The sequence below is a fragment of the Phyllostomus hastatus genome, unplaced genomic scaffold (genome assembly GCF_019186645.2).
Source record: "Phyllostomus hastatus isolate PE091 unplaced genomic scaffold, TTU_PhHast_1.1 phas_scaffold_585, whole genome shotgun sequence".
In the NCBI taxonomy this organism is placed as follows: domain Eukaryota; kingdom Metazoa; phylum Chordata; class Mammalia; order Chiroptera; family Phyllostomidae; genus Phyllostomus; species Phyllostomus hastatus.
Genome location: NW_025334037.1, coordinates 10,363,204 through 10,388,479, shown reverse-complemented (window position 1 = coordinate 10,388,479; position 25,276 = coordinate 10,363,204). Strand labels below are relative to the sequence as shown.

Genomic DNA, 25,276 nt, shown 5'->3' with positions numbered 1-25,276 from the left:
CTTCATGCCTGTCATTCTCCGTCTGTCCCCTAACCCAGCTCTACTTTTTTATAGTTCTATGAGTATCTGAAATAATGATTTACTCGTTGACATTTATTCTGTCTTTCCCAATATAATGTCAGCTTCACAAGACTAGGATTTTTGTCATTCTCGCTCACCTCTGTGCCTCTCCACCAAGAACAGTACCTGGCACATTTTAGGAGCTCACTATGCGTTTGTTGAATGAATCAAGACATGCCCTCCCAGGAAGCAGCATGGAGAACGGACACTTCTCATTGGTCTTCACCTAGAGTCAGACTGCCCCGTCCCACTGGCCCCCAGAGCTGCTCCACCGCCGGCCCTGCACAGGCCAGCAAGTCGCCCAGAGGAAAAGCAAGAAAAACTTGTGGGATCTAAATTACATTCAAATGTAAAGCCAAACAGGCTTTCAACTACTTTCACATTATGGACATGGAACAAATATCCTTGAAAAACTGTTGGGGGTGTGGTGGGGAATGAGAGGATAGTGCTGTTATGGATCAGATTGTACCCCTCCCCCCAAAAAATACATGTTGAAGTCTTAGCTCCAGTACCTTACAAGGAAATTGAGCCTTTGTAAATGTAACCAAGCTAAGGTAAGGTCATTAGTGGATGTTCATTTCAATATGACTGGTGTCCTTTAAGAAGAGGAAAATGGCCGGTGGAGACAGACATACAAGGAGAACACCATGTGACCACAAAGGTAAACACTGAAGTGCTGCAGCTGCAAGCTGAGGAGTGCCTGGGCCGCCAGAATCTGCAAGAGGCCAGAAAGGACCCCTCCCTAGAGGCTTCAGAGGGCACATGCCCTGCCAGCACCTGGGTTTCAGACACTCGATCTCCAGAACTATGAGAGACGAACTCTCTGCTGTGTGGAGCCTCCCACTTTGTAGTGCTTTGCTCAGGCAGCTCTAGGAAACTCATGAAAATTCAGATTGGCTGGCAGAGCCCAGGAAAGTGCAGAAACGCCCAAGTTTCCTTCACAAACATAGCAGCCCCGGTGCTCTTGGAACCCTGTAAGCCTGACCTGGGTGGGAAATTTCATTTCCTGAAACAGACATACAGTCATTAAAAGGGCTTGAATGAACGTATCTGAGCACATCCCTCTGTTTTTATGCGAATGTATGGGTGCTATATAAAAAATGTATTCTCGACTGCAATTACTACAATCAACTTCAGTGACATCCAAATTAGAGGGATCCGTATTTTGCTAAGTAAACTATTGTGCTTCTGTCTTGTAGCTTCAAATGCTCTGTAGAGCAAAGGTAGGTATAAATATGTAGGAAGATAAAGAGAAAATGTCTACAGATAGATGTATAGATAAAGGCAATCTCATAATTCTTTGGATGAAACCCCCCTAACCCATATCACCAGTAATCTTAGGTGAGTTTGGAGTCTCTGATAACAAGAACCGAGGTGTGCATGCACCCAGGCTTTGGTAAGTGTTATGTGAGCACATGTGGTTCGCTGCTGCAGACCAGGGAGAAGCAGACACACTGCCCTCAGATGGGCCCAGAGCAGGCTCAGCCCGTCCTGGTCACAGTGACAACAGCCCCATTTATGACATGTAACTGAGTGTCGGTTCTACTCTAAGAGCTTTCTATGGATTTGTTCCTCAAAACCACCCAACTACGTAGGCAGGATTGTTATGCCTATTGTACAGACACGGAAACTGAACCTTTTGCCATATAGGTGACTGGACCAAGCTTCAAACCCAGGCACAGTCTGTGCCCTGAACTCTTAAGCTCTGTTGCTTGTCCTGGGATGAAGCCTGTGTATCCAGTCTCCTTGCTGAGGTCTGTGGGAGCCCAGTATGGTATAGCCCTGTCCCCTGTGTGAGTTCTGACTGATCGAAAAATAAGAGTCAGCAGGAGGCCCAACCTCACCTTTACAAACACAGATACAGCATTGGAGGGGCATGGCCTAACATGAAACCAGAGGGGGCCACCTGCCCTCCCTCCAGGTGGGACCTCGGCACAGGCCCCTGCTCCATTGATCTGGGTGAGGAGAGTCAACAAAGAGCACCCACTGAGAAACAGGGACCAACGGCTGTCTCCCTCCTCTATAAGGAGTGAAGAGAGTAGGGAGTGTGGTCATTGGCCAGGAGTGTTTAAGGAAAATCTCTCACCTTGGAAACCAAAAGTGTGGGGAAGAGATGATCACCTTGGTCAACTCTGAAGCTTTGCTCCACAAAGGCTCCTTCTATCGCCCAGTGGCCCCGGCAGCCCACAAACGCTCACCCAGTCCTTTTTGTCCCCAGGGCTTAAAATGATCCTTTATTTCCAGGAAAGTCCCACGTGCTCAGCACTATTATTGTTACACTGCAGGAAAATTAGGAGGAAGGCATCCTTTCATGCTTACTCACTCTGAGCTGGGGAAGACAGAGCATCCCTCATCCAGGTACAGCTTCTCTGAGCAGGCGTGTTGACCCAAAGCAATGAATACCTCCCCCCGACACTGACGAATCTCGGACCCGGGAGAGCCTGCTGTAGTTACTTTAGGCAACACCCTGTCACTCCCACTCATGACACTGGCTCTGCCCATCTCCAGGAAACAGAAACAGGCATGTCCCATGCTTTTAGACTACTTTCCAGAGTCATGGACCACAAAAGTTTTTTCCTCACCAACAAAGCGACATTAAACTCTCCCACATTTTTCAGCGCTTCCCCGGGGCTCCATCTAGTCATCCCAGTTCATTTTATTACTTGTGTGAGTAAGGATTCTATCTGGCTTCATACAACAGGAAAACCCCTAGACAACATGTTAAATAAGACATGTTTAATGCTGCCTCAGGTAAAAAGAATTCTAGACTTGGGTAGTCCAGGCTTAATTTGGTGACTCTATGAAGTCTTCAGGCAGCCAGGCTCCTTCCAGATCTCTGCTCCCTAGAATATAGTTCTTGTCCTCATGGTTCGATATGGCTGCTGGTACTCCAGCCATTATATCCACATTCCAGACAGCAAGCATGGAAGAGAATGAAGAGAAGGAGGAAAACATGCCTAGGAGTCCCATGGACCGTGTCCATTTTGAGCAGAACCTAGTCACATGGCCACTCCCTACATATCTGTTAGTTACTGATGCATTAAAAATACACCACAAAATTTCAGTGGCCTATACCTAAGCATTTATTCTCACCTAGCTGCAGGTTGGCTAGGACTCAGCTCACCCAGGCTGTCCTCGGCTGGGCACTTCTGCGTCAGGCTGAGTGGCTGAGCTGATTCCACTGCTTGCAGCAGGTCTATGTGTCAATTGAGTGTCTCTGTTACACTTGTGTTTCATCTTTCCCAGACCAGGGAGCTAGCCAGAACAAGTGCTTCTCACAGCACAAAGAGGCACAGATGAGCACGTGGAGACAGGCCAGGTCTCCTGAGATCTGAACTCAAAACCATCACGCTGTCAGTCAAGTCCAGGGGCCAGAAGTTCGGCCCGCCCACAGTGAGAACTGAGCCCACGTGAGATTCGGGGTGAAGAAGTGGAGTCCACCTAGCATGCCTGGCGGCAAAGAACAGGGAAGTGTCTTGTTTGGGCTAGGTGACAAGCCTCACTAAAGTCAGAGATGTCACTAATAAAGGGAGGAACAGAAATTCAGAGAAATTCAGTCTGCAACACACTGTCTTTGCAAAACGCCAATACTGGCCTTGGGCAGGTCTGTGTAATTCTCCTCACTGCAAGACACAGGGGGTGCAGAACCATGGAGCATTCGCTGGAAGGCAAGAAAGGAGGGAGGATACACATCGAGAGTGCATGGCAGGGGCCTGCGCTGAGCAGCGCTCTCCGCTTTTGAGCAGGAGGGACAGAATGATTTCCTTTTAATGAGGTCTCTCTCAAAGCTCTCAGCCAAGAAAGAGCAAATTCACACCACTTTAAAGGTAGGGCCCAGAGCTCTCCCTGTGCATGTCTCCCCAACACCAGCAGGGGATGCAGAGGCCAGGCAGCTGGGAAGCCAATTGTGCAGATTGGGTATCCCTCAGAGGGGACCACGGAATCCCTCGGCCTCCGCTTTCTGAGAGGATAAGGGAGGAGGAACCAAGTGATGGGATGAAAGCGTCCAGGCTGAGGCTACAGAGCCCACCTGCCCCAGCATCCCCTCTGGACACTGAGGCTCCGCCGTGATGCAGAAACCAATATGACAGCCCCCAACAGGACCGCGCTCCCACCTCACCACGGGGCCCTTTCACATCAGCTGGTGTTGCCCCTAGGCCGATTGCTTGAATTCTAAATACAACCCCTGGTGGCCCCAGTCCCCTAAGTCAGAGCACAGATTACCTGCTGAAGGAGCCCTGTATTTCTAGATTTATGCCCCGGGGCCCTGGAGTTCATGTCTAACATTTTGACAAGGCTGGTGTCTTGCTCAATCAAACCAGTGTCCTCACCTCAGGTCTCTCCCCACCATTCCGTCCTGGACGCTCTGACCAGGTGAGTATCCCAAATGCGCAGATCTGGTGATAAAAACCCAACATTTGCAGCACGGTTACATTTTCACATGCAAATTTCTGTTTGATCCTCATACTAACTCTGTGAAGTGGGTGTAACTGTTCTATCTTTATAAATGAGAAAACGGAGGCTGTGTTAACAAGAAAAAGAGCTGGGTCCCAACCCAGGACATAGCTTTGTCTCTGGTATGCTGGCTGCCTCCCCCAGGAGATCTCTCTCCACTATTCAGTGACCTGCCTTGGTTCCCTGTGGCCTGTCGGGCAGCGTCTAAACTGCTTCTGTTGACACTGAAGGCCTTTGACTGTCAAGTTCTAAACTACAGTTTCAGCCTGCGTTCTCACGTCCCCCAAACGTGGACTCCACTTTCCAGTTGTGTCCATCACTCTTCCTGGAAAGGTCTGTCTTATGCCCATGCCAACACTTGCTTGCTTTCATCCTCCTGGAAAGCTTGTCCTGCAATCAAAATCCTCCCCACGTCCGTGTTTCAAGGAGTCCTGTCTAATCCTCTCAGTCAGATGCGGTGTCTTCCTCTGCACCCCTCGGTGCCCCACACTTAGGACAAGCACATTCCTGTCTTAGTTCTCCTGGGCCCTCGGTGGACTCCCCACTGTGCACAAGGGTGCTGTGCATGCCTGTCTGAGAACCCCACTCACCCCGAGGAACCTGGAGGGAGAGGCTGCGGCTCACTCATACTTTTCTTCCACGTTGCAACACGCGTTCTGGTCGTCGTACAGGGCCGGTACTCACTGTTGGCTCATTCGATTTAAAAAATGCATTTACTGAGTATCTACTATGTGTCACAAACTGTTAGGTACTAAGAAACAGGGGAATGATTGAGGCGCTGAGAATGGCATAAGAATGAATACGGGAGTGAGCGGATCGATGCAGGACGACACGTGACTCTGTCTCGTGTGCATCTGCACTGCATTCCCGTCTCTGTTTCCTCTCACCCCTGTGTGGGTCCGAAGGGGTTTCCTGGAAGATGGGAGAGAACTGGGTTAAATCACTTGCAGCATCAAAATTCTCATAAACTTACAGACTGCACAAAAAGGCAAGAAAGGAGCGGCTCAAACCACACGCAGTCTCTGTTTTGTGGAGTAGAGGTTGTCAATGAGGAAAGTGAAGATGATTTTTGTAAAGCGGAGCTGCTTTAAAGACACTGGGGGAGCTTCCTGTCACCAGGGTCCCCCAGGGTGACTTTTTTAGACAGCAATTACTCATCCCACACACACACATGCCTTTGTAAGTGCAGTTCCCACCACACAGGATGTTGTAGGAGAATTTCTGTATCAGAGATGCTGGAATGAATGACCTCGGATTTCTGTGCAACTGCGAGATTCCGAATCTCGGGTTCTGGGGCAGGGGGAGGGGGGAATACTGTCTGGGAAGAAGGAGGGCGGAAGCCTGAACAAATGCAGAGAAGAATCGAAGGCAGCAGGTGTCGGCTCAGAAAGAAAACAGCTGCCGAGTCCAGGGGAGGCATCAGGACCCAACAAAGAAAAATGGGAGGAAAGGCTGGACAGCGGAAGCCAGGGGAGCGGTCAGAGCAAACTCTGCAGCAGCCCCTTCCCGCCAACCCCTGCACCCTGCTTTAGCTGCACGGAGTAGGGTGGCCCTGCTGTCGGTGGGTGAGCTTGAAGCTCCCCCTGTTGTGTTGTCACCCCCAGTTCGGAGAGGACCGTGGAGAAGGGGCATGAAAACACAGCAGGGAATGTCAAGTGCAGCACAGGGAATGGGGCCGATCTTGTGCTGATGACGCACGGGGCCAGGTGGGCCCTGGACGTAGCGGGTGATCACTGCGTGTGTTATATGGATGTCTGATCGTTGCGCTGTGCACCTGAAACTAGTATAACATTGAATGTCAACTGTAACTGAAAAACTGAAAAAATAAAAAACATCAACAGATAAGAGATATGAGCAGAAACACGCACACACACACCAGAGCATTTTGAAGTGCAGCTCCATGATATCTAGGATCTGCTTGGATAGACAGCAATGAAACAAACTCTCTGTTCGGTATAGGGAGAGGGATGAATGGAAAAAAACACAGACATGCATGAATAATTGTTGACACTGACTAATAGGGATGCAGGTGTTCATTAGTCTGTACACTCCACTTGTATACATGCTTGAGAATTTTCCACATAATAAGTTAAAAGAAAATACAACTGAGCAAAGGGATCTCAGGAGGGAAACCAAAGATGACGAGCCAGCCTCTTGCAGTGGAAGGTCCTAGGCCCAGCTTGGTGCTTGCTGCTCAGGCTGCCAGCTGCAGCGCAGTGTGATGGCCAAGCCTTAGCGTGTGTGGACGTCTTGTTTCCACAGGATGGACACCTATGCTCTTGGCACATCATGATCCCCGATTAGGAAAGGACTACTTATCCATCAGTCTAGAGGGGCACTCCTCTTCCCACCAAAGGTAGCCCAGCTCATCCCACTGACACAAAAGCGGGAGATAGAAGAGGGGGCATGAGAGTGCTGTGTTCATTTGAAGAAAGCAGAGTCAAGCTTCGGGACTGACACGGGGAGACGGGAGTGCCCAGCTGCCAGTCTCTATCCACACAGGACCCCGGAGCTCGGGGCCCCCCTCCAGCGGGAAACCCGAGGCCCCGCCCACTCACAAGGGGAGAGATGGCACTTACTGGAATGTGTGTTTGCTTAATATGAGTAGTCTGGCTCCTTGTCTCTGAGTCCCTTGAGATCTGGGACTGCTTTACTTGGAACTCAGTCCTGCCTGGGGTCTAACTCTGTGCCGGAGCTGCGCACATGTCCGCTGAAGTGGAGCGGAATCGAAGACTGACAACGGGATCGTTAACACACACCCAGGCATTCGCCTCGCCCAGTGCCTCTGCCCGGATTCACTCAGATTCCCTCCCTCCCTCCCTCCCTGTCCTTCCCTGCAAGGGGCAATTAATAATTCAGCAAGCAATAGTGTACTCGGATGGTTAAGAGCATAACAATTTAATTAATATCCGTCTGTCCAGCAGCATGGGTCTCATGGACCCAGGAGGGCCGCTCTCCGTTTCCGCCCCAGGTTTCTCCCAGTAAAAACAATGAGCCCGAGAGGGACCCGACGCCCGTTTGTTAAGAAAGAAAGAACATGGGTAAAGGGCTTGTAATAGACACAGGCCTGTGATCATCATGTTTTAAACACGGACATTTATTTAGGGTTTTGTGAACTCATACATTATCAGGATAAATTCTAATTTATATCAGTATATAATAAGCAAATATATAATACAGTAAATTGCATTTGTATACATTAATACAAACTTTGAGGTAGGGCCTCAAGAATAATGACCTCTTAAATGAATAATATACAGTATCTAATATGTACTCTCTAAGATATATATCTATGATGCATCATTGTAACATAATATATTTTCTCCATGTACAGTTAATGAAAAAATATAAGGACCTGGTTAGGGAACATATCTTTATCCATAGGCAACCGGCCACATGAGATGCCTACACTTAGGACATTCGCCAAGGACTCAATTCAAGAATAAACCTACCCCACGATAGGTCCATAATAAAGTGCAAAAAAAGACCAAAAAATGAGACACAGTAGTTCCTAGTCAATTACTAAGTGTCATCCTAACAGTAAAATACACCTATAAGGCAAGTGGTTACCTGAAGATGTATTTAATCCGGCAGGCAGATCAAACCGCTGCTCGCTCTTCTGAGGCGAGCGGCGCCCCATCTGAACATGCTTTCTCTTTGGCTGCAGGCTGCTCCGGGCTGGCCGAGCAGAGACCACAGTTCAGAACGACTCAGTCTTTCTGTCCAGCTGAAGCAAAATTTGGGAAAGACAGGAAGCCTCACTTTTACAAAGTCTGGGGTCACTTTGGGGAGAAGTTAGGACCAGGATTAAATCACCTTACACTTTGCTCCCGGCCTGGAAGTTATCTGCATGATTACCCGGCATGAAACAGGAGAAAGACTCTCATTCACTGACCCTGAACTTTTTTTTCCCCCTGCGAGACAACCTGCCACACAGCATGCCCTCACTCGAGTCATTTGCCTTAAAGCAGTGTGTCACAAACCCAGACCCAGGTGTGACAGCAGCGGTGTGATCTTGCCATCACGCACACATTACACAACAGTTCTTGTGCAAGTCTCTGAGGAGAGGATGGTGACCGGTGGCCAAGGGGATACACGGGAAAGAAAAACCATAATTCTAGGCATGGGAAAACCATGCTGACAGGAGAAGGCTGTCAGGGAGCACTCAGGCACATGTAGATCACAGAATAAGAACTTCAGGGAAAACTGCACCCCAAAGTGACATCAGCATAAAGACAACCCAAGTCTCACATCCATTTAACAGCCATGGTGTGAAATGTCTTTTTAAAGTGCTGCTCACCGAAACACAAGTTGATGGCATTCCTTACATATTAAAAACACATTGGAAATTTCAAAGACGTTGAGGTCACCGATTTGCCTTGACCACAGATTTCATGCAGTAAATAAATATAAAGGGAAAGAAAAAGAGACCAGATTAGACACATTGATACATGACAAACACAGAGCCCTAAAGATTAAGTTACTAATACACCAAGACAAAGATTTGCATAAGAAGCCACAACACCAATAGTTAAGAAATATACATTGTTTTCTCCTTTAAGGATATTACAGGGTTACTGTTTTTAACATATGGCTTTTTTTTTTTAACTCAGATGGGCTTCTGGCATTTGTTGGTGTTAGGAAACAATCTCACAAGTGGAAAATACCCCACGTTCTGCATGGTGGACCAATGAAAGTCTTTCCTCAGCAACTCAGGTTTTCCGCAGTTTTCAGGGGAACTCTCAGTGGCAGTTCATGACAATGCTGTTCATTTTCTTCGTATCCATTCATTCCACACAGCATGGAACATCCGTCTGGTCACATGCATCTCACAGCCCCTAAGGTCCCAGCCACGCTAAATATCATTATAGAAATGGGCTAAACTAAACTTACAAGGTAACTGTTTCCAGATAGGTTCAGAACCTCTCACCTTTAAGGAAAATGTATATAAAGCTTGAAAAGTGTAGGGGAAAGAAAAAAATGCAGCTGCTTGAGGACCAGTAGCTGGGTCTTACCTGGGCAAATTGCAATTCACACCAGTGCAGCTGTTCCCAGCTGTGAAACTCACTAGCTGGTGAGGAGATCCCTGTTCTCACCGTGAAGTTAACTTTCAGTTTGTACAAAAAAAATCTGGCAACATCCATGGGATTTCCCCCCTTCTTTTAATCACAGCAGCAATAATTAGCAGAAACAGGGTTGGCATCCAGCACCAGACTCAAGCTTTAGCCAGGAAGCGAAAAAGAAAATCCAAAAGCCGTTTGTCCTGGCACAAACACAGAGGTCACGTGAAGAATGCCAATGCATTTCAGCTCTTGTCACCAGCCTTCGAGTTGCAAAGGCTGCAGGCCGTTTTCAAGCCTGACTTACTCCCCCGCCTCTCCCATTGCCCCGGGTGTGCATGGCAGAGGCTCACTTTGGGTGCCACTACACGAAATTAACCGCTTGATGCGGGCCTCTCAGCAATATGGCTTTCTCATGGGAATGTGTGTTAATGGCAGACAGGTCACCGTGGGAGACGCAGGGGCAGGTGAGGCCACAGCTCAGCTTCCTACAGGTAAGTCTAGGGGATGCTCAGGGTTTAGTTCCTGTGGTGGATTCTAGTACGTTCTAGCTTTGGGAGCAAGACAGAAGAAGCGACCAAGGAGAGGGAAGAACCGACACGCACTGCGGGCAGAGGGGATGAAAACAGGAAGTTCACACCCATCTCCGTTTCCTTTTCTAAACGTGTTCACAGGCCGCTCTTGAAAACTGCAAGTTTACGTTGGTGTTGGCAAATGGCAATGATATTTGCCCTAGAAAAGGGAAAGCTCAGTAAAATGAGTGGAGACTTTTTTTTTAACAAATGAAGTCATTTTTAAACAAATGTGACATTCAGGTCTGTTGTTGGGTTTCATTGCTGCTGAACGGGGCGAAAATGTCACATCAATATACAAGATTTGAACTGGAAACTTTGCCTGAGACCCTTGTAATATGAAGACAAATAAGAAAATGATTGGAAAAAAAAGAAAAAGAAAATTATTCAAAGGGTCTCCCCTAAAGGCAGCCATTTGAAGTTTAGATAGTATTCCCACAAGAAAACAGAAACCCAGACCACGCGACTCTAGCCTCGCCCTCTCTGCTGCGATTCATTAGCTATTTATACGGACAGAAAACACCATCATGGCACACGTGACCTGAACATAGGTCACATGTGAAGAATTTCATCTGTGCATGTTCGGGATACCAGGAGGTAGCACCGATCACGGCTTCGCCGACCTCTGCAGACTCGTCATTTGCTCTCGTTGGAGTGCAGTTCTGAGTGCTGGGAATTGGGAACCCTTAACACTGAATTAGCTAACTGTAGACTTAAAAGCTATCATCTTAATTGGCTCACTCATTACTTACCTAAGCTGTATTTATCAGAAATTTCTGTAAATACCGTGACCTAAAATGCACTATCAGCACAGTTTATATTATGGTTATTTTCTACTAAACTTTCCATTTGCTTGATTTCTCTATGACCGCAAGCAGCACTGACTATAAATGAAAAAGTGAAGAGTAAAAATTAAGAAGTTCTCTGTCTTTTAAGAGTGTGTGTCTTACATATATAACACAGAGACAGAACCAGGGTAAGTCTCATTTTCCCAGAGGTTGGAAGGCAAGGTATCTACAGGCTATAGAAAGACATTTAGAAAAGAAGAAATACGGGGTCGTGACATTGAACCACGGTGCTAACCATCATGTAGAAACTGGAATGGAGTCTGCGGCCACACCACCCAGGATGCACCCGGTGCCGTCTGATCTGGGAAGCTGAGCGGGGTTAGGCCTGGTTAGCGCTCAGATGGGAGGCTGGAATGGAGCTCCATTGGGAATGCACAACAAACTAGGCACAAATTATAGGATGGCCTCTCATGCGGAGGTGGAGGAAATGACCCAAAGAACTCACAAATATGGTGATTTTTGTTTAGAGACGACTGCGGGAAGAGAACCGACCCTTCGCCAAGACCCACAGTGCTCAGGACCTAGTATCTGAGCGTCCTGGGCCCACCGGAGACAGCTGGTCCGAAGGAACAAAATGTTCCCAGGGGTGAGTCATCTCGGCGGTGCCCAAGCCTTACTCTGAAACATTTCCTGACCACCGCTGACCCTCCAGGTGGACCCTGCCCTGATCTTTCAGTGTCTGAACGCGAGCACTACGCTGCTCAGCTCAGCTCCACGACACTGCGGAGTCCAAATGAACGGTCCTGTGATTCTGCCCATCAGTACGTGCCTCGCGGGCACCGCCCGGGACAACACACAGGGGACGTTTCTGTGGAGCCAAATCGCGCGTGCGCACTGTGACGTCCCTGGAAAGCCCTCCCCTAGTTGATCCGCTCCCGTGGGGTAAAGCGCGTGCTCGGGGGACCAACCCTACTGGAAACGGACACCGTGGACGCAGGCAAAGAGCGCTCAGCGCTTCAGGTGGTCTGTCTAGCTCTTCACTACAGCATGCGACGCTATGTCCTACGTTACCACTCTCATGCACAGATATGAACCCAGATGTGGGGAGAAAGAAGAAAAACGGGAAGAAAGCTGGGGAAAACATTAGGGCGAGGCAGGGCGGAGAAAGGGGATCGAGTCTGGGCCGTCCCAGGCCCTCAGACTAGCACTGGGTGCCCAGTTCCAAATCCTTCACTGGCAGTTTGAGTCCCAGGGACGAGGTTCCCAGGGGGTCGATCATGTTCTTGTACCGCTCCCCACGGTGCTGAGCTAAGAACGGGCCCCAGTCCGGCTGCGGCGAACACACCAACTTTAGCCTCTGCAAAGAAGCCAAAGACACACAGGGTCACAGACATAGTGTACCTGCTTCCCCAAGGCACCTCCACCCCTCGTCTCCAAACCGTGCCCAACCACAGTTGCCAGAGCGCCCTCTTGAGCCGAGAGGTCCCCACCAGGAGAAGCAGCTAGGAAGATCAGCCATTAATTACCCAGGCCACGGATGCATTAAATAGGAGACTCAGTTTGGTTCACTTGAAATTATTTACATCACCCTGCAAGCAATATGACAGCTGCTGGGGGTTTGCCTTGCACAAGATTAATAGAGGGTAAAGGACCCAGATTCTAATTACACACTTTGTCCCTCCAAATGAAGGGAACCCCTGCACATTCCTCTCCACTGCCAAACCCAATTTGCAAAGGACACGTGGGCTCCGTTACTTTTGTTCTCCAGTGTCAACACTGGGCTGCTGCATCAACATAATTGGATTTTGTTTAGCATATCTCCCAAAAGTATAAATATGGCCAGAGAAAAAAAATCCCAACCCCAAAGATATGTTGCCAAGAGTGAGAAAAGATTTTAATTATCTATTGACAAAAATACTTGCTTCTGACTAGGTTCAGCAGTGCTGGGTTCTCGCAGGCAAGCTAAAAATAATGGGGATGTCTCTAATCCTTCAGCTGAACCTCTTATGGAAACCATAATTTGACTGAAACGTATTTTAGAAAGAGGAAGGAACACATATTTCTGACTACATAAGAGAGAACAATTACATGTTTATCAGCTATTAAAGTGAAGCTGCTTCTTACAGCTGTTAGTGTAATCTCCCCTTAATTATCAGTTTGCAACCTTGGTGTCCCAAATGAACCACAGTAAATTTATACAGCCCACTCATCAGTGTGGAGAATCTCAGCCTAGCACACAAAAAGTAGCGGAGGCTAAGCCAGCTCCTGTTCAGAGGGGAAGAGATTCCTGCATCAGTCAGTGGGTGGGGAGGCTCCACTGGGGCCACACACAAGCTCCCTGGGGTCAGGGAGGCCACAGTAACGCACCTCAAGGGGACAATGGATAGAATTTCTTGAGGATGAGAACCAGAATGCTGCCTCAGGGAGAAGGCTCCTACATCTCCCTCTGCTAAGTCTGTCTCCGTCTTTCTTTAGTCCAGTGAAAACAAAGGCTACCTCCCCCAGCATGTGGGCATCTGCTTATACATTTACTCATGGGCTTTATTCCCACCTGGGTTCTCCCCTCCTGAGCCTCCACCATACATTCCAGAGACCTCTTTTTCTTTTCTCCTCCTGGCTGACCGAGAGTAGAGCCCCATCGCTGGTCCGCACTGCCCTCTACCAGCAGGTGGATTCTGCACCGTGGCCATTAGACTGCAGTGCACATTAGAATCACCTGGGAGCTACAGCCACCCGGGTCCCACTGCCCCCGACCCAGGCTTCGTGGACCCCAGCTGGAGTCTGGTCTTTTGCACTTCCAATGGGCTCCCAGGGGTGCTGGTGCTGCTGGTCCTTGGGCCAGACCCTGAGTAGCACCAGTCTGGTCTGAAATGCCAGACCTCTGGGTCTTCAAGACGGAGGCAGTGCAGGTCTAAGCATGTCTGAGCAAGTGGCCTGTCATAAATAACAGAAGCCTGACCACACTTTACTGGTGGCAGTCAGTCCCCTTCCCATCCACTCTAGAGTGAATGTGGGGGGATTTTTGGGGGGGCATTATAATTGAGAAATTGGTCCTGGAAGGGATTCACTGACAGAGAAAGACAAGTCTCATCTCTGCCGGCCATGCTCTGGGCCTTTCATTACGCTCTATAGCATGGGGACATGTTAATCAGCCTGGACCCCTCGACCACCCCCAATGCAGGCACGACAGAAGGGCAGTGATTTTTAATTTCATGGCTATAGATGTGTGGAGGGAGAGCCTTGAACAGAGAGGGCCATCAGGAAGGGGGGAAGTGTGATGCGAGGTCAAAAACCAAACCCTGGGGCTGAAACTGGGTGAGGGCGGAGGAGCAGAAAGCTCTGGGAAAGAGGAGGCTTTGGCTCGGGACCGCCCGGAGCTGTGGCCGTGCTGAGGAATAACGTAATAACAGCGCAGCCTACGGATTGGCTCAGTGCCTCCATCAGAGGAATAATACATAATAAGAATGGGTTTCATAGAAACAGTGGCAACTGCAATCACTTAATCACCAGGTCTCCCTCCAGAATAAGTTTGCTGAACCTTTTTTTGTTTTGTTTTGTTTAATGCACAGGGCCTTCAGAGCAGCTCCCTTGGGAGGGGGTGGAGGGGAAAGAAGCCGACAGACGTACCTCAATAAATCGGCCAGGAGCCAGATGCATTTTTATCACAAACATAATCGGGATCCAGATAACGGAGCAGGCGAGCATCAGCCATCCGAGCACCATGGACCAGGGAGGGTAGCGGTAAGAGCCGTAGGTCATGGGCTCCCACTGGTAGAAGCTGAAGCAGAGGATGAACTGGGAAGAAAAGGGGAACACACGCATGAGGGGGGAGAAGCAGCCTCCATTGCACAGCCGTGCGCTGGGCCCCTGCTGCAGGTTTGATGCTCACAAATCTACCATCTCCTTGCACACCCATAACGGCCCTGAAAGGGAAGTATCAGTAACCCATTCTCCAAATGAAGACACTGCCTCTCAAAGAGGTGCCGCCGATGCTCACACTCAGCTGCTGACCCTGCATCCCAGAGGACCTGAGCAAAGCACCTGCGGGAATGGACACACAGGCCAGCAGGAAGAGTTTAGAGGACATACGCCAAGGAGTGACTGATGGGGGGAGGTGGGAGCAGGGTGGTGGGTGTTTTAAGAAGCTGTCTATACTTTCTATGATAGATATTAGCTTTTTTTTATAAGAAATAAATCCCATTAAGTTTACGCATTTTAATTTTTGAAAAGGGAATTGAACCTACTCCTCCTCCTTGAATGGAGAATGGCCAGCACCCAGGAGCCGACTGTACAGCTGCTGAGTGAGACCCGGAGTGGTCCCCACGCAGTGACTGAGTGGGAAGTGTGGTCCTGTCATAAGCAGTGGACAAAGAGAACAGAAGCACAGCCCCCTTTCGACACTCAAGGTGAAGGGGCCTCATCTCCACATGGTGGGCGGACAGCCAGGAGGCCAAGAAGCTAATCTCCACTCTGCTTCTAATGAACTGAGGGACCTTTATGTCTCTGCTAGAAAACAGATATAGTTCACACCCTGCAGATGACATGGCAGTTTTCTGGGAGCAAGAGTCTGGCATTCACTACAGAGTCCCCCCTCCATTTGAAGAGTGGTCATGGTTTTTTCCACCCACTTGGGCCAGTGACAGCAGTGAGAACCCTCGGAAGACTTGGTTAGTGCGGCTGACACAGAACAAGGGCAGAAGTGTGCTGGAAAAGGAGGCACCCAAAGGGACAGAACAGGGGTTCCTGCCGCTCTTGCCAAGTCTCTGGACATCCCGTGCTGAGAAAATTGCGTGCCTCCCTGGATCCAGCCTGCCCCCGGCAGCATCAGCCTGGAACCATGCACATGAGGACACTGACGCACGTGCTTCCTTCCTCCCCACCTTTCTGGTTCTGTCTTAAGCAGTAAAATAACTGCCCAAAAATGATTGCAGCAAATCAGTGTCAGGAAAGATAATCTACAGAGGTGTTTGGGGAAAGCATGAGGCACTGAACAAATGTAAGGCATCTGTGTGATTGCTGTGACGCCCAGGCTGCTGGGGCGGGTGAGTATTCCGGTGCAGTAATAATGCGACACATCAATTCAGAGCAACATGAGTCTGAAGACAACTGTTGAAAAAAAACTGCTTTCCTGGAGAGCGATGCCTTACTCTAGGCCCCTTTTTAAACATTGGCCCCTAGCGTTATAAGCTTTATTAACCCATCTGTTAGAAGTATGGCCTAATGTATTTATGGTAAGTTGCTCCATTTCATTTACTATATAAATAGCAATACATCTGCTTATGTGTGCGTATAATTCAGTAATGTGATCTGACTATGTACATAATAATTGCATGGAAAATATTTATAGCCCTATAAATCCATGAAGGAACATATTAAAATGATCAATTTTATTTCAGGGGTTTTGAAGCAATTTAAACCCATAATCCTGGCTCATTCCAGCATACTACAAATAGCCATTTTATAGAAAAAGTCCAATGGCAATCAATCAATCAATTAATATGTGTTAGGCGTGGTCCATCCACACCCAGGTCCAGTGGGACAAATATCACATCAAACTTCTCTGTGCAAACTTATTCTTGCAATAAATTTCCCTTAGCCATGTCAGCTTCAAAAAAACCCTGCTCTCCCATGAGCCTGACCACGAGAGATGAGCCACTGAGTCAGGCCCCCTTGACCTTTCGCTGACGGCAGCCCAAGGCCAGGACAGAGACTCCTCGGTTGATGATGATGACAGAATTGACCACTGCTGCCTGGCCCTGGCTTTCAAGCACAGCAGGACGATCTGGTTCACACTATTTTCTGGACCTTTCCACAGGTCTCCGATGGGAGTTTTATTATGGGAGCCAAGTACAGCACAGTATAGCTGAGGCACTTCCTCAAAAAACCACAGCAAGTCCCCAGAATTCCTTTTCCCTGACATTCTACTCATAAAGAAGATTATTTTAACCCTAAACTGGGATTAAACAATTAAAGAGCACTGGGTTTTTAGCAATGTATTAGAGTGTGGCCTAGACAAGCCTGAATTCAGCTCTTGGCTCTTCCTCCTGCAAGCCTTGTGGCCTTGGCCAAGCCCCCAGCCTCTCCTAGCCTCAGCGCACACAGCCGCAAAACGGGGGAAGCACTGGCCACCGAGCAGAGTGGCCACAGCTTTCGACACAGTGTCCGTGAAGTGCTTGCCTCTTACTAGGCCTCCACAAACGGTACTGCTGGTTATCATTGCGCGATCTCTCTACAGAAGGTCATCACGTTCTCCGAAGCTTACTCTCTTCCAGAACTGGAGGGCAAGACACGGAGAATCTAGGACAGAGAACAACTTTGACTTGACCCAAGAATAAGACACGTGCAGCAGTAACTGGAGGACACGGCGCAGCTCGATGGAGCCAGAGAACACAGGAGGTGGGAGGGTATCGCCTTTCCTCCCTACCGATCAGGTGACCCCCAGTTCTTTGCACACATTTTGGCCCTGAATTCCAGAGAGTGGAAAATCTACCTCCCTTCCATTAGGCTCTCATGCCCCCATCCAGCGGGACTTCTCGGACAAATGACAGCCTCTGAAATGTGAGTACCAATGTGGGCCTCAGAATGGTGCCTGTGTCGGTGCAGGGGGAGATGGATGCCAAATGGCTTTTCTGTTTAAGCTTCTGTCTTCTTAGGAAGAAGTTGAGGTGTTTTGATTAAAACTCATTCTGTAGCAGTTTTTTTTTTTAAGGAAAACATATATTTTCTTTACAATTTTACTTCCATCCTGGCTTGTTCCTTTACAGAAGTGGGTACTGTGTAGGAAAACAAGGGTCTTAATCTGGTTTCTACTGCCACCTGCTGGGTATAGACGGAATGACAGCTGGCTTCCTGCAGCCTTGGGAGATGACGCCCACCCACCAGGGAGGAGGAGGGGGAAACGCTAGGTCTCCATGGATTACTGTGCTCAGAGAGGGCATGGAGGCAAAGCCTGCAGCCCATGGCACAAGAAGGGAGGTGACAGGATGAGCATGTAAGTCCCCATGCAGATTTATTGATGCTTGAAAGGCTCTGCTCCCTAAGATGAATGTCAGCTGATCTCAAAATGTCATCACCTCACTTGAGGCTGACTAAATAGTCCTCAGAGCAATAAAAATGAACAATGAAAGTCTAATATTATGCCGTATTCATTGTAGAGTGTCTGCATTGAGTAGTGGTTAGAAGCAAGGGTTCTGCAGCCAGACCCGGGTTCAAACCCAAGCTGTTGCTGTGCATTAGGTGTGCAATGCGAGGCAAGTCTTATAACCTCTTGGTTTGGGTTTCCTCATCTGCAAAACAGAGAGGACTATAATGCCCAGCCCACAGAGCTGCTGTGGGGAGAGCTGACGTGATATACACAAAGCACTTTGAACACAGCCCGGACCACTGTTGGGGACTGCCCTGCCTTGTCTCAGGAAGCTGTAACCCCCCGTGACTTAGGCTAAGTGAGAGACCTCTGGACCAGGAGCCACTAATGAGACAAAACTTATTTCCCTGGCATGAATGCTGCCTGTTCTGTGTCTGACCTCCTAAGCTTGATCAGTTAGACAACGACGGGTAAGATTTCCCATGGAGGGAATCATCTAAGACAGGCATGATCACAAGGAGATCTCTGGGAAGAGACTCGGGGCTGTGGAAATGAAGGGGTGATGGACATCAACCCCTGCCCCCTCGGCTTTGTCAAAGCCTGAGTCCTTGTTCTTAGAAGTGAGAAATCCAAGTCTCCTGGCTGCCTTTGTCTGCTCTGTTAACTCAGGCCTGCGGAAATAGCAGGGGCGGTGCAGCCCAGACCAGAAACGGCAGACCCCCGGGGTAATCAGGCCTGGGACATAGAATATGCAAGATCCTGTGAGATCTGTTTGCTGGAGGATGTTATTAGATTAGAATATGAAGGCACAAGCAGGAAATGAACTAGCCCTTTGAGCCATATGTTAAAACTCCAATCTCTGCCCAGAATCACAGTGGGGGTTCTGTCTGCACCTTTGTAAGTCACCTGCTTCTTTAGATCTTTTCTGCCAGACTGTGAATCCACAAACTAAGTCTGTTTTCTCAATAAAAATCTGCTTGGGAATGGATACGGGGCACTCCCCACTAGAGAGAGTGGCTGTTCCCTTCCTACTCCCCCACAGGACCTGGTTGTCTCTGTATATGTTTTTCTCGTGTGTCGACAAGCCATCCACAGCATTCTGTGCTCACTACAGGCCGGTGAGCACGCATCAGACCACAGTTAGCAGTGGGACGTGGAATCGCTATCTGCCACCAGTGCGTGAGACAGGCTGAGGTTGTGGAAAATGCTCCGTAAGATGCTCCAATCTGTGCCTGGGTCCTAGCTCTGCACCCAGCCAGCTAAGGCCCAGTAAGCACGTTGCTTCACCTCTTTCCCACATCCAAAAGACAAGAACACCCATCCTCCTAGCTCCCCAGGCTCTCATGTAGGCACAGTCCTCATGTGAGCCACATACAGATGCAAGGTGCTCTCGGCACAACGAAGCATGCAGTCCTTACAGTTAAAATGGTCGGTGTGACAAACGCCCAGCAGACCTTCCAGAAGATGTTTGGCTGAAAGCCAATCATCATCTCTATATCTTCGCAGAACCGTTGCAAGCCTGCAAACACACAAGGGGAGGCAAAGCATGAGGGGCAAGGGTGCGGGGGGTGGGTAGCATGAGAGCCCCTCACTCAAGTGCATTGGCAAGGGGCGGCCCCAGCCTGGCATCCACATAACCCCAATGATGCAAGAAACTATCAGACGTGACTCACTGCCGGGAAGGTCGGGGAAAATTGGACATGTAAAGAGATACCCTACATACTCTCTTCAGTGAGGTTCAAAAGTGTCACCCCCCACACACACCCAGTGACATCTAAAAAGCTCAGGTCTAGCCCAGGAGTCTCAGCCCTGCCACCACCGGGCATATCGACCCACTTGGCTGTTTTCAGAGGTGGCCTTATGTGCTCAGCAGCAACTCTAGCAAAACCAACTCAGACTGTACTCAGTAAGTACAGTGTTTTGTAAAAGCCTTGGGATTCAGAGTGAGAGTCTCTGTGCATTGGTTTTTGTGCCCCCTCCCAAGGATTGTCCTCCGAGAATCGGTTTATCCTAGCTCTGTGTGATGATATCGTCAGGCAAAAACCCACATGAGTTCCGAGTGGAACATTGCCCACGTTGCTAGAGCTCAAGGGGCTGCTATCTTCTTGGTCACTGGTCAACTCAACTAAAGGAACATGCAGGAAAGATATTCATTCTCAAGGCCACATGGAGCCACACCCCTTGGCTTATGAGGGTTTTAAAACCACTCCTTGAAAGAACTAGCCATGGAGACATGTTTTCAAACTGTGCAGTTTCCTGCCTTGTTCCCTGAGGTCTCTCAGGACCGTGGGCTCGCTGAGCTGAGGCACCTGAGTGACTCAGGCTCCTTCACCATCAGCAAGGAGCTGACCAGGGAACCAGCAATCTCAGCTTAATTCTCCTCGTTCCTTCGTCCCCTAGGTCATTTCTGAGGAAAGACGAGGAGGCACCTCTGCCTCCCCGCCCCCCCTAGAGAATAACCCCCTGCGCACCCTCAGGCCTGCCTCCCTGAGACCTTGGCCACAGGCCCCTCCTGTGCCCGGGCTCCCCCAGCCCCCTGGATTTCTGGGCCCTGAGCCCCATGAGGAGCAGGGAGTTTCATCTCCAGGGCTCCTCCTCCAGCCTTCACTCGCCACCTCTCACCCTTTGCCATCGCCTCCCTGTGCACCTGCTGGACCAACTGCCTTCACCTGCCCACGGCCCCCACCCCCAGCCCCAGTCCAGACTTTTCCTTCCTGGCCTGTTGCCCCAACGCCTGCCCTCTGCTATGTGCAAGTGGGGAAGAATGGAGTTGTATGAGAAGACAGTCTCTCGCTGACATAGAAAGCGGAGATGTGGCATTTTGTCGGGGGGAACAGAATGGTTCATCTCAGCCCATCATGTTACGAAAAGAGGTTCAAGGTCGCCACCACTGACAAAAGAGTGGATCCTGAGGCTGTGGCAGCACTCAGCTTCTGGCATTCACTTCTACTCCATGCCCAGAATGTCACCGAGCCTCGTGGCCGGTGCTGAGAACACTGCCGAGGACTCAGCGAAGGCACCTTTCCCCACTCACTCAGGAAGTTCTCGGGGCACAGTGAGCTTCCCACTCTCCTTCAAGGCAGCCCTGATGGGGGTCAGCTGCAAACGCTATGCAGTGGGAAGAGCGCTTGACTGGCAGTTTGGATCTGAGACTGGAACTTGGCTCTGCCTCCGCTCACTGCGTGCCCTGGGGGACAGCATGCCCCCCTTGGAGCCTTGGCTGGTTTACTGAGGGGACTGGGCCACAGGCGCTCTGAGGGCCTTTCTGGGGAGGCCAGTCCACGAGGGAAGGGGGTCCACAGGCAAGAAAGAAGTGTGTGCTTTGAGCAGCAGCCCTGCCCATCTTTGGATGGCAATGTGTGTCTTTCCTTCAGTGCCATCCATGCCTTCACTGGGTGGCCTCTGGACCAGGCCCTCTGCCCAGTGCGACGGGAGAGAACCAAAGGAAGAGGCGTCAAAGCTGTTTCTCTACTAAATCTGCATCTCAGTGGTCCTGTGGCAAGCTTGGCAATAAAGGAGCAGCTCCCTTAGGTTGCCTAAGTCACAGCAACTAAGGCTTCCCATCGTCTTATTAAACATGGAAAGCCCGCTTACCCACACCAAGTGCTGCCGCAGCAGCAGGCACAGCTGCCTCCTTACCGTACACGTAGGAGATCCCCACGAGCTCAAAGATGGCAATGATGACGAGGGCATAGGAGGCAGCGTAGGTGTCCACCAGCTGAAACATGTAAATTCCACCCTAGCGGGGAAGAGAAACAAGATCGGTGGGCCCAGCCTGGGCTCTCTCCCACCTCTGCCGCAGACGGGGGTCGGGTGCAGGCGGAAGGCAGGGGACCTCCCCTCCCTAAAGCCGACCCAGTACACCAGCCAGAGGCCTTGCCATGGTAGCAAAGCGGTCCCTTGAGAGACTCTGAGCCAATCAAAGAAGGAAGCACAGGAAACAATGTAACATCTTACTCCTAAAAGGCGAAGATCAGCATCTGAAGGTGCATACGTGAGAGCAGCCAGATTGCTGTGCTTTTGCTTCAAGCAATAGATGATCATTTCTACCCACATATGTGTCTGACTGACCTTCCTATAACCTTTAGGTGACTTTGGGCATTCCTCCTGCATCCTGTCTGCATCTTTACCGCGCTCTGTAAGTCTCTCTAGGATCGATGAGGCTGAGAGACTATCCCATTCCAAGCCATCATTTTACAGATAAAGATGCTAAGGCCCAAAGAGGTAACTTGCTCAAGGTCACACAGAGAACAAAAGTAATACATATACTGAGGGTACCACTCGATGTACCAAGACACTCTGGACTAGAAGGAACTCAGGTGGCTTCAGACTCTTGTTTATGATCAACTGGAAATTTCTCTGGTCAGTAATCCAAAGTAACTTTGGATTTTTGCCTTTTTTTTAAAAGTGGGTCACACCTGTCTCTTTGGCTCAAGAAGGCTACATCTCAATTATGAAGATGCTGGAAGTGCCACTCGTAGCTAAGGAGACATATTTCCCTGTGTGGTCAGAATCCCTAACAGATTGGTGCCAAGTCTGAAGAGATGGCAGGGATTTGGAGATTGTTATGAGTCTGAGAGCTGAGTCTGGAAGGACAGACAGCCGCCAGGTCCCCACCTCCCCGCCCCAACTCACCTGAGTGATCATTGGGAAGCCCATGATGAAGAAACAAACGCAGCAGCCCAGAGTGAAGACCGGCTTGTGTGTGCGCAGGTACTTGGGGAACTCGTCCGAGATGGAGGTCACTATGGTTTCGATGGTGGCAAACTGGAAGGGTGCCGGGAGAAGGGTATCGGAGAGAGACCACGCAGTCCCGACGGCTCCCAAAGCCCTCTGTGCCTCCCACCGGGGCGGGTGCGTCTGCATCAGGTGTGTTTTCTAGGACTGCACTCCCTTGTTGGGTCTCAAAGACCCCACTGGGGAATGCAAGCAGGACATGAACTTTGGCAGCTGTGGCTACAGCCGCCCCACCCCAGCCTGCACTCATACTCACCCATCAGGACACGGGAAGCTTCACTTTGCATTCATGAGGTATGAACTCCTCTCCTCCAGCTCACCTGTTTTGATCTTCTCCTTGAGGAAAAGCCCTCTTTGTACCTAACTACTGAACTCAGAGTGCCTGTCAGCATGACTGGTAGTCAGCAGTCTCAGGCCCCCAGCAATTTCCCTGAAATTGACTTCCTGTTATTCTCCCCTCACCCAGACCCACAGAATTTGCTTTGGCAAAAGGACACCAGCACAGGAAATACACAGGCTTAAACTTGCCCAGAAAATGGAGCAAAGAATAAAGGAGGAGAGGACGGCTCCTTGGCACCATCCCACTAGTCACCCGCAAATAGAAGGTTATCTGAGCCCTAGACAGGAACTTCACCATCTCGACATAGCTGAGAGAAAAAATCCAGGTACCACCAAGCCTGTCCCCTGCTGCCAGCTGGACACAGGACCCAGGAGAAGGAAGTGCTCAGAAGGAGCCTGGGGAAGGGGTGGGAGGAGAAGGGACTCACCATAGTGTCAAGTCCAAGAGTGAGGAGCATCAGGAAAAAGATGATGGCCCAGAACGGAGAGAGGGGCAGCCTGGTTAAGGCTTCGGGGTAAACCACAAACGCAATGCCTGGCCCTGGAAAGAACGAGACAGTGATTGCAGACAGCCCCAGCTCCAGGCCCCCTCTTCCTGGAAGCCCCCAGGCCCTCTCTCCATGGAGATCCTGTATTATTACTGACTGTATGCTGCTCCCACTGGTTATATTTTTTTTACTCATTTTTAACCATTTCCCCAATTAGATCTCAAGCTCCTTGAAGGGAAGGACCAGGGGAATCACATCCATATCTTGGGGAACTCAGAAGAAAGGCTCGAAAATTGTGCCAAGGCGCACACTCAGACTGCAAGGCCAAGCTGTGTGCCACGAAAGAACACGAAAACCCATCTTCACACGGACGAGTTGGAAAGACTGTAACCAGTACCCCCTGGAACAGTGGTTCTCAGCAAGGGATGAGTTAGCCCCTGGGGACATCGGGAAATATCTGGGGACATTTTTTATTTTTACACCTGGGATGGCAGTGGACGATTACTGGCCTCTAGAGGGTGAAGGCCAGGGGTGCTGCTGGGCACCCATCACTGCAGGGGACAGTCCCCACGAGAAAGAATTATCTGACCCAAACATCAGTAGTGCTAAGGTTGAGAACATGCTCTGAAGGAGAGACCATGCCCAGGGTAACGTCATTTTCCCCTTTATAGCCACGCTTTCTCCTATGCATTCCTCCAGGAGAATCCACTTACATAAAATGTAACTACATCTAACACATTCAGGGTCTTGCCCTACAAAGGCTTGCTAAAGATGGGGCTTGTTGGTCCGTGGGGAATTAGCTGGGAGAGATGGGGGTGATAAAGCACAGTGTGAGGGTTAGGAAAGATCGGGTTCTAATGGTCAGACAGCTCTGGGCCCAAACTCATGCTCCACGACTCACCAGCGGCAAAACCCTAGACAAGTAATTTCGTTCTAAGAGCCCCCGGCATGCCCAGCCACACAATGGGGACAGCAGTGGTACCTCCCTGGGTGGCTGTGAGGAACAGATGAGAAAATGCAGGCAGAGCACTGAGACCGGTGCCTCACTCACAACCAACACTTGCAGAATATTAGCTTCTACGAAGAGTGAACAATGAACTTGGATGTCAGCAGTTCTGATTCAGGTTTCCCCAAGAATACTGCATGGGATCTCGGTGGAGGAGGTTTGAGCTGCCCTTTTCCCTGCCATCATACAGCCCTGCCCGCAGTTCCGACCCGCCTCACAGCCTCACTAGGAAGATCGCTGCTACCTGAGATGGCCAAAGACGGGCAGTTCTGAATTTCCTTGTCAGCAGAAAACTAAACAATAACAGGCAGAGACCGGCGTGTGCCCGGGCCATACAGCCCACACACGTGTAGACGCCGGAAATCACAGCACCCGGAGTTCTGCCAGCTAAAGAGTAACAGCACATTTTAAACTGGAATTTCTCAGGTTGTCTGTTCCTAATGTCGGTGAGGGCCTTGGGGTATTTAAAGCACAAAGCCCTGAATGCCTCAGATACCCCTGCTTTATGCATTTACAGAGCACACAGTACAGCCAGCCTCAGAAGGCTCGCTGTGTGAGCCATAAAAGTCTGTATCCAACTACAGCTCAAAACGAGGTCTCGGATGCAGGACACGGAGAAAGGCAGGCAGTGCTCTGGCGACAGTCAGGCCCATAAAGTGGACGCGAGGTCTTGAAATGGCCATGAGC

The 25,276-nt window shown here is 49.8% G+C and overlaps 1 protein-coding gene across 1 annotated transcript in view; it reads right to left on the bottom strand.

Annotated features, from left to right (window-relative positions):
- Positions 1 to 7,740: 7,740 nt before the first annotated feature.
- SLC6A5 (solute carrier family 6 member 5) overlaps positions 7,741 to 25,276 on the bottom strand; it is a 49,265-nt gene continuing 31,729 nt past the window's right edge. The window contains exons 11-16 of the mRNA XM_045825156.1: positions 23,524 to 23,636; positions 22,655 to 22,786; positions 21,659 to 21,758; positions 19,438 to 19,538; positions 14,563 to 14,730; positions 7,741 to 12,292 (exon numbers count right to left, since the gene is read on the bottom strand). Coding sequence (XP_045681112.1) covers positions 12,137 to 12,292; positions 14,563 to 14,730; positions 19,438 to 19,538; positions 21,659 to 21,758; positions 22,655 to 22,786; positions 23,524 to 23,636 — 770 coding nt within the window. The 3' untranslated portion in view covers positions 7,741 to 12,136. The remainder of the gene's footprint in view (positions 12,293 to 14,562; positions 14,731 to 19,437; positions 19,539 to 21,658; positions 21,759 to 22,654; positions 22,787 to 23,523; positions 23,637 to 25,276) is intronic.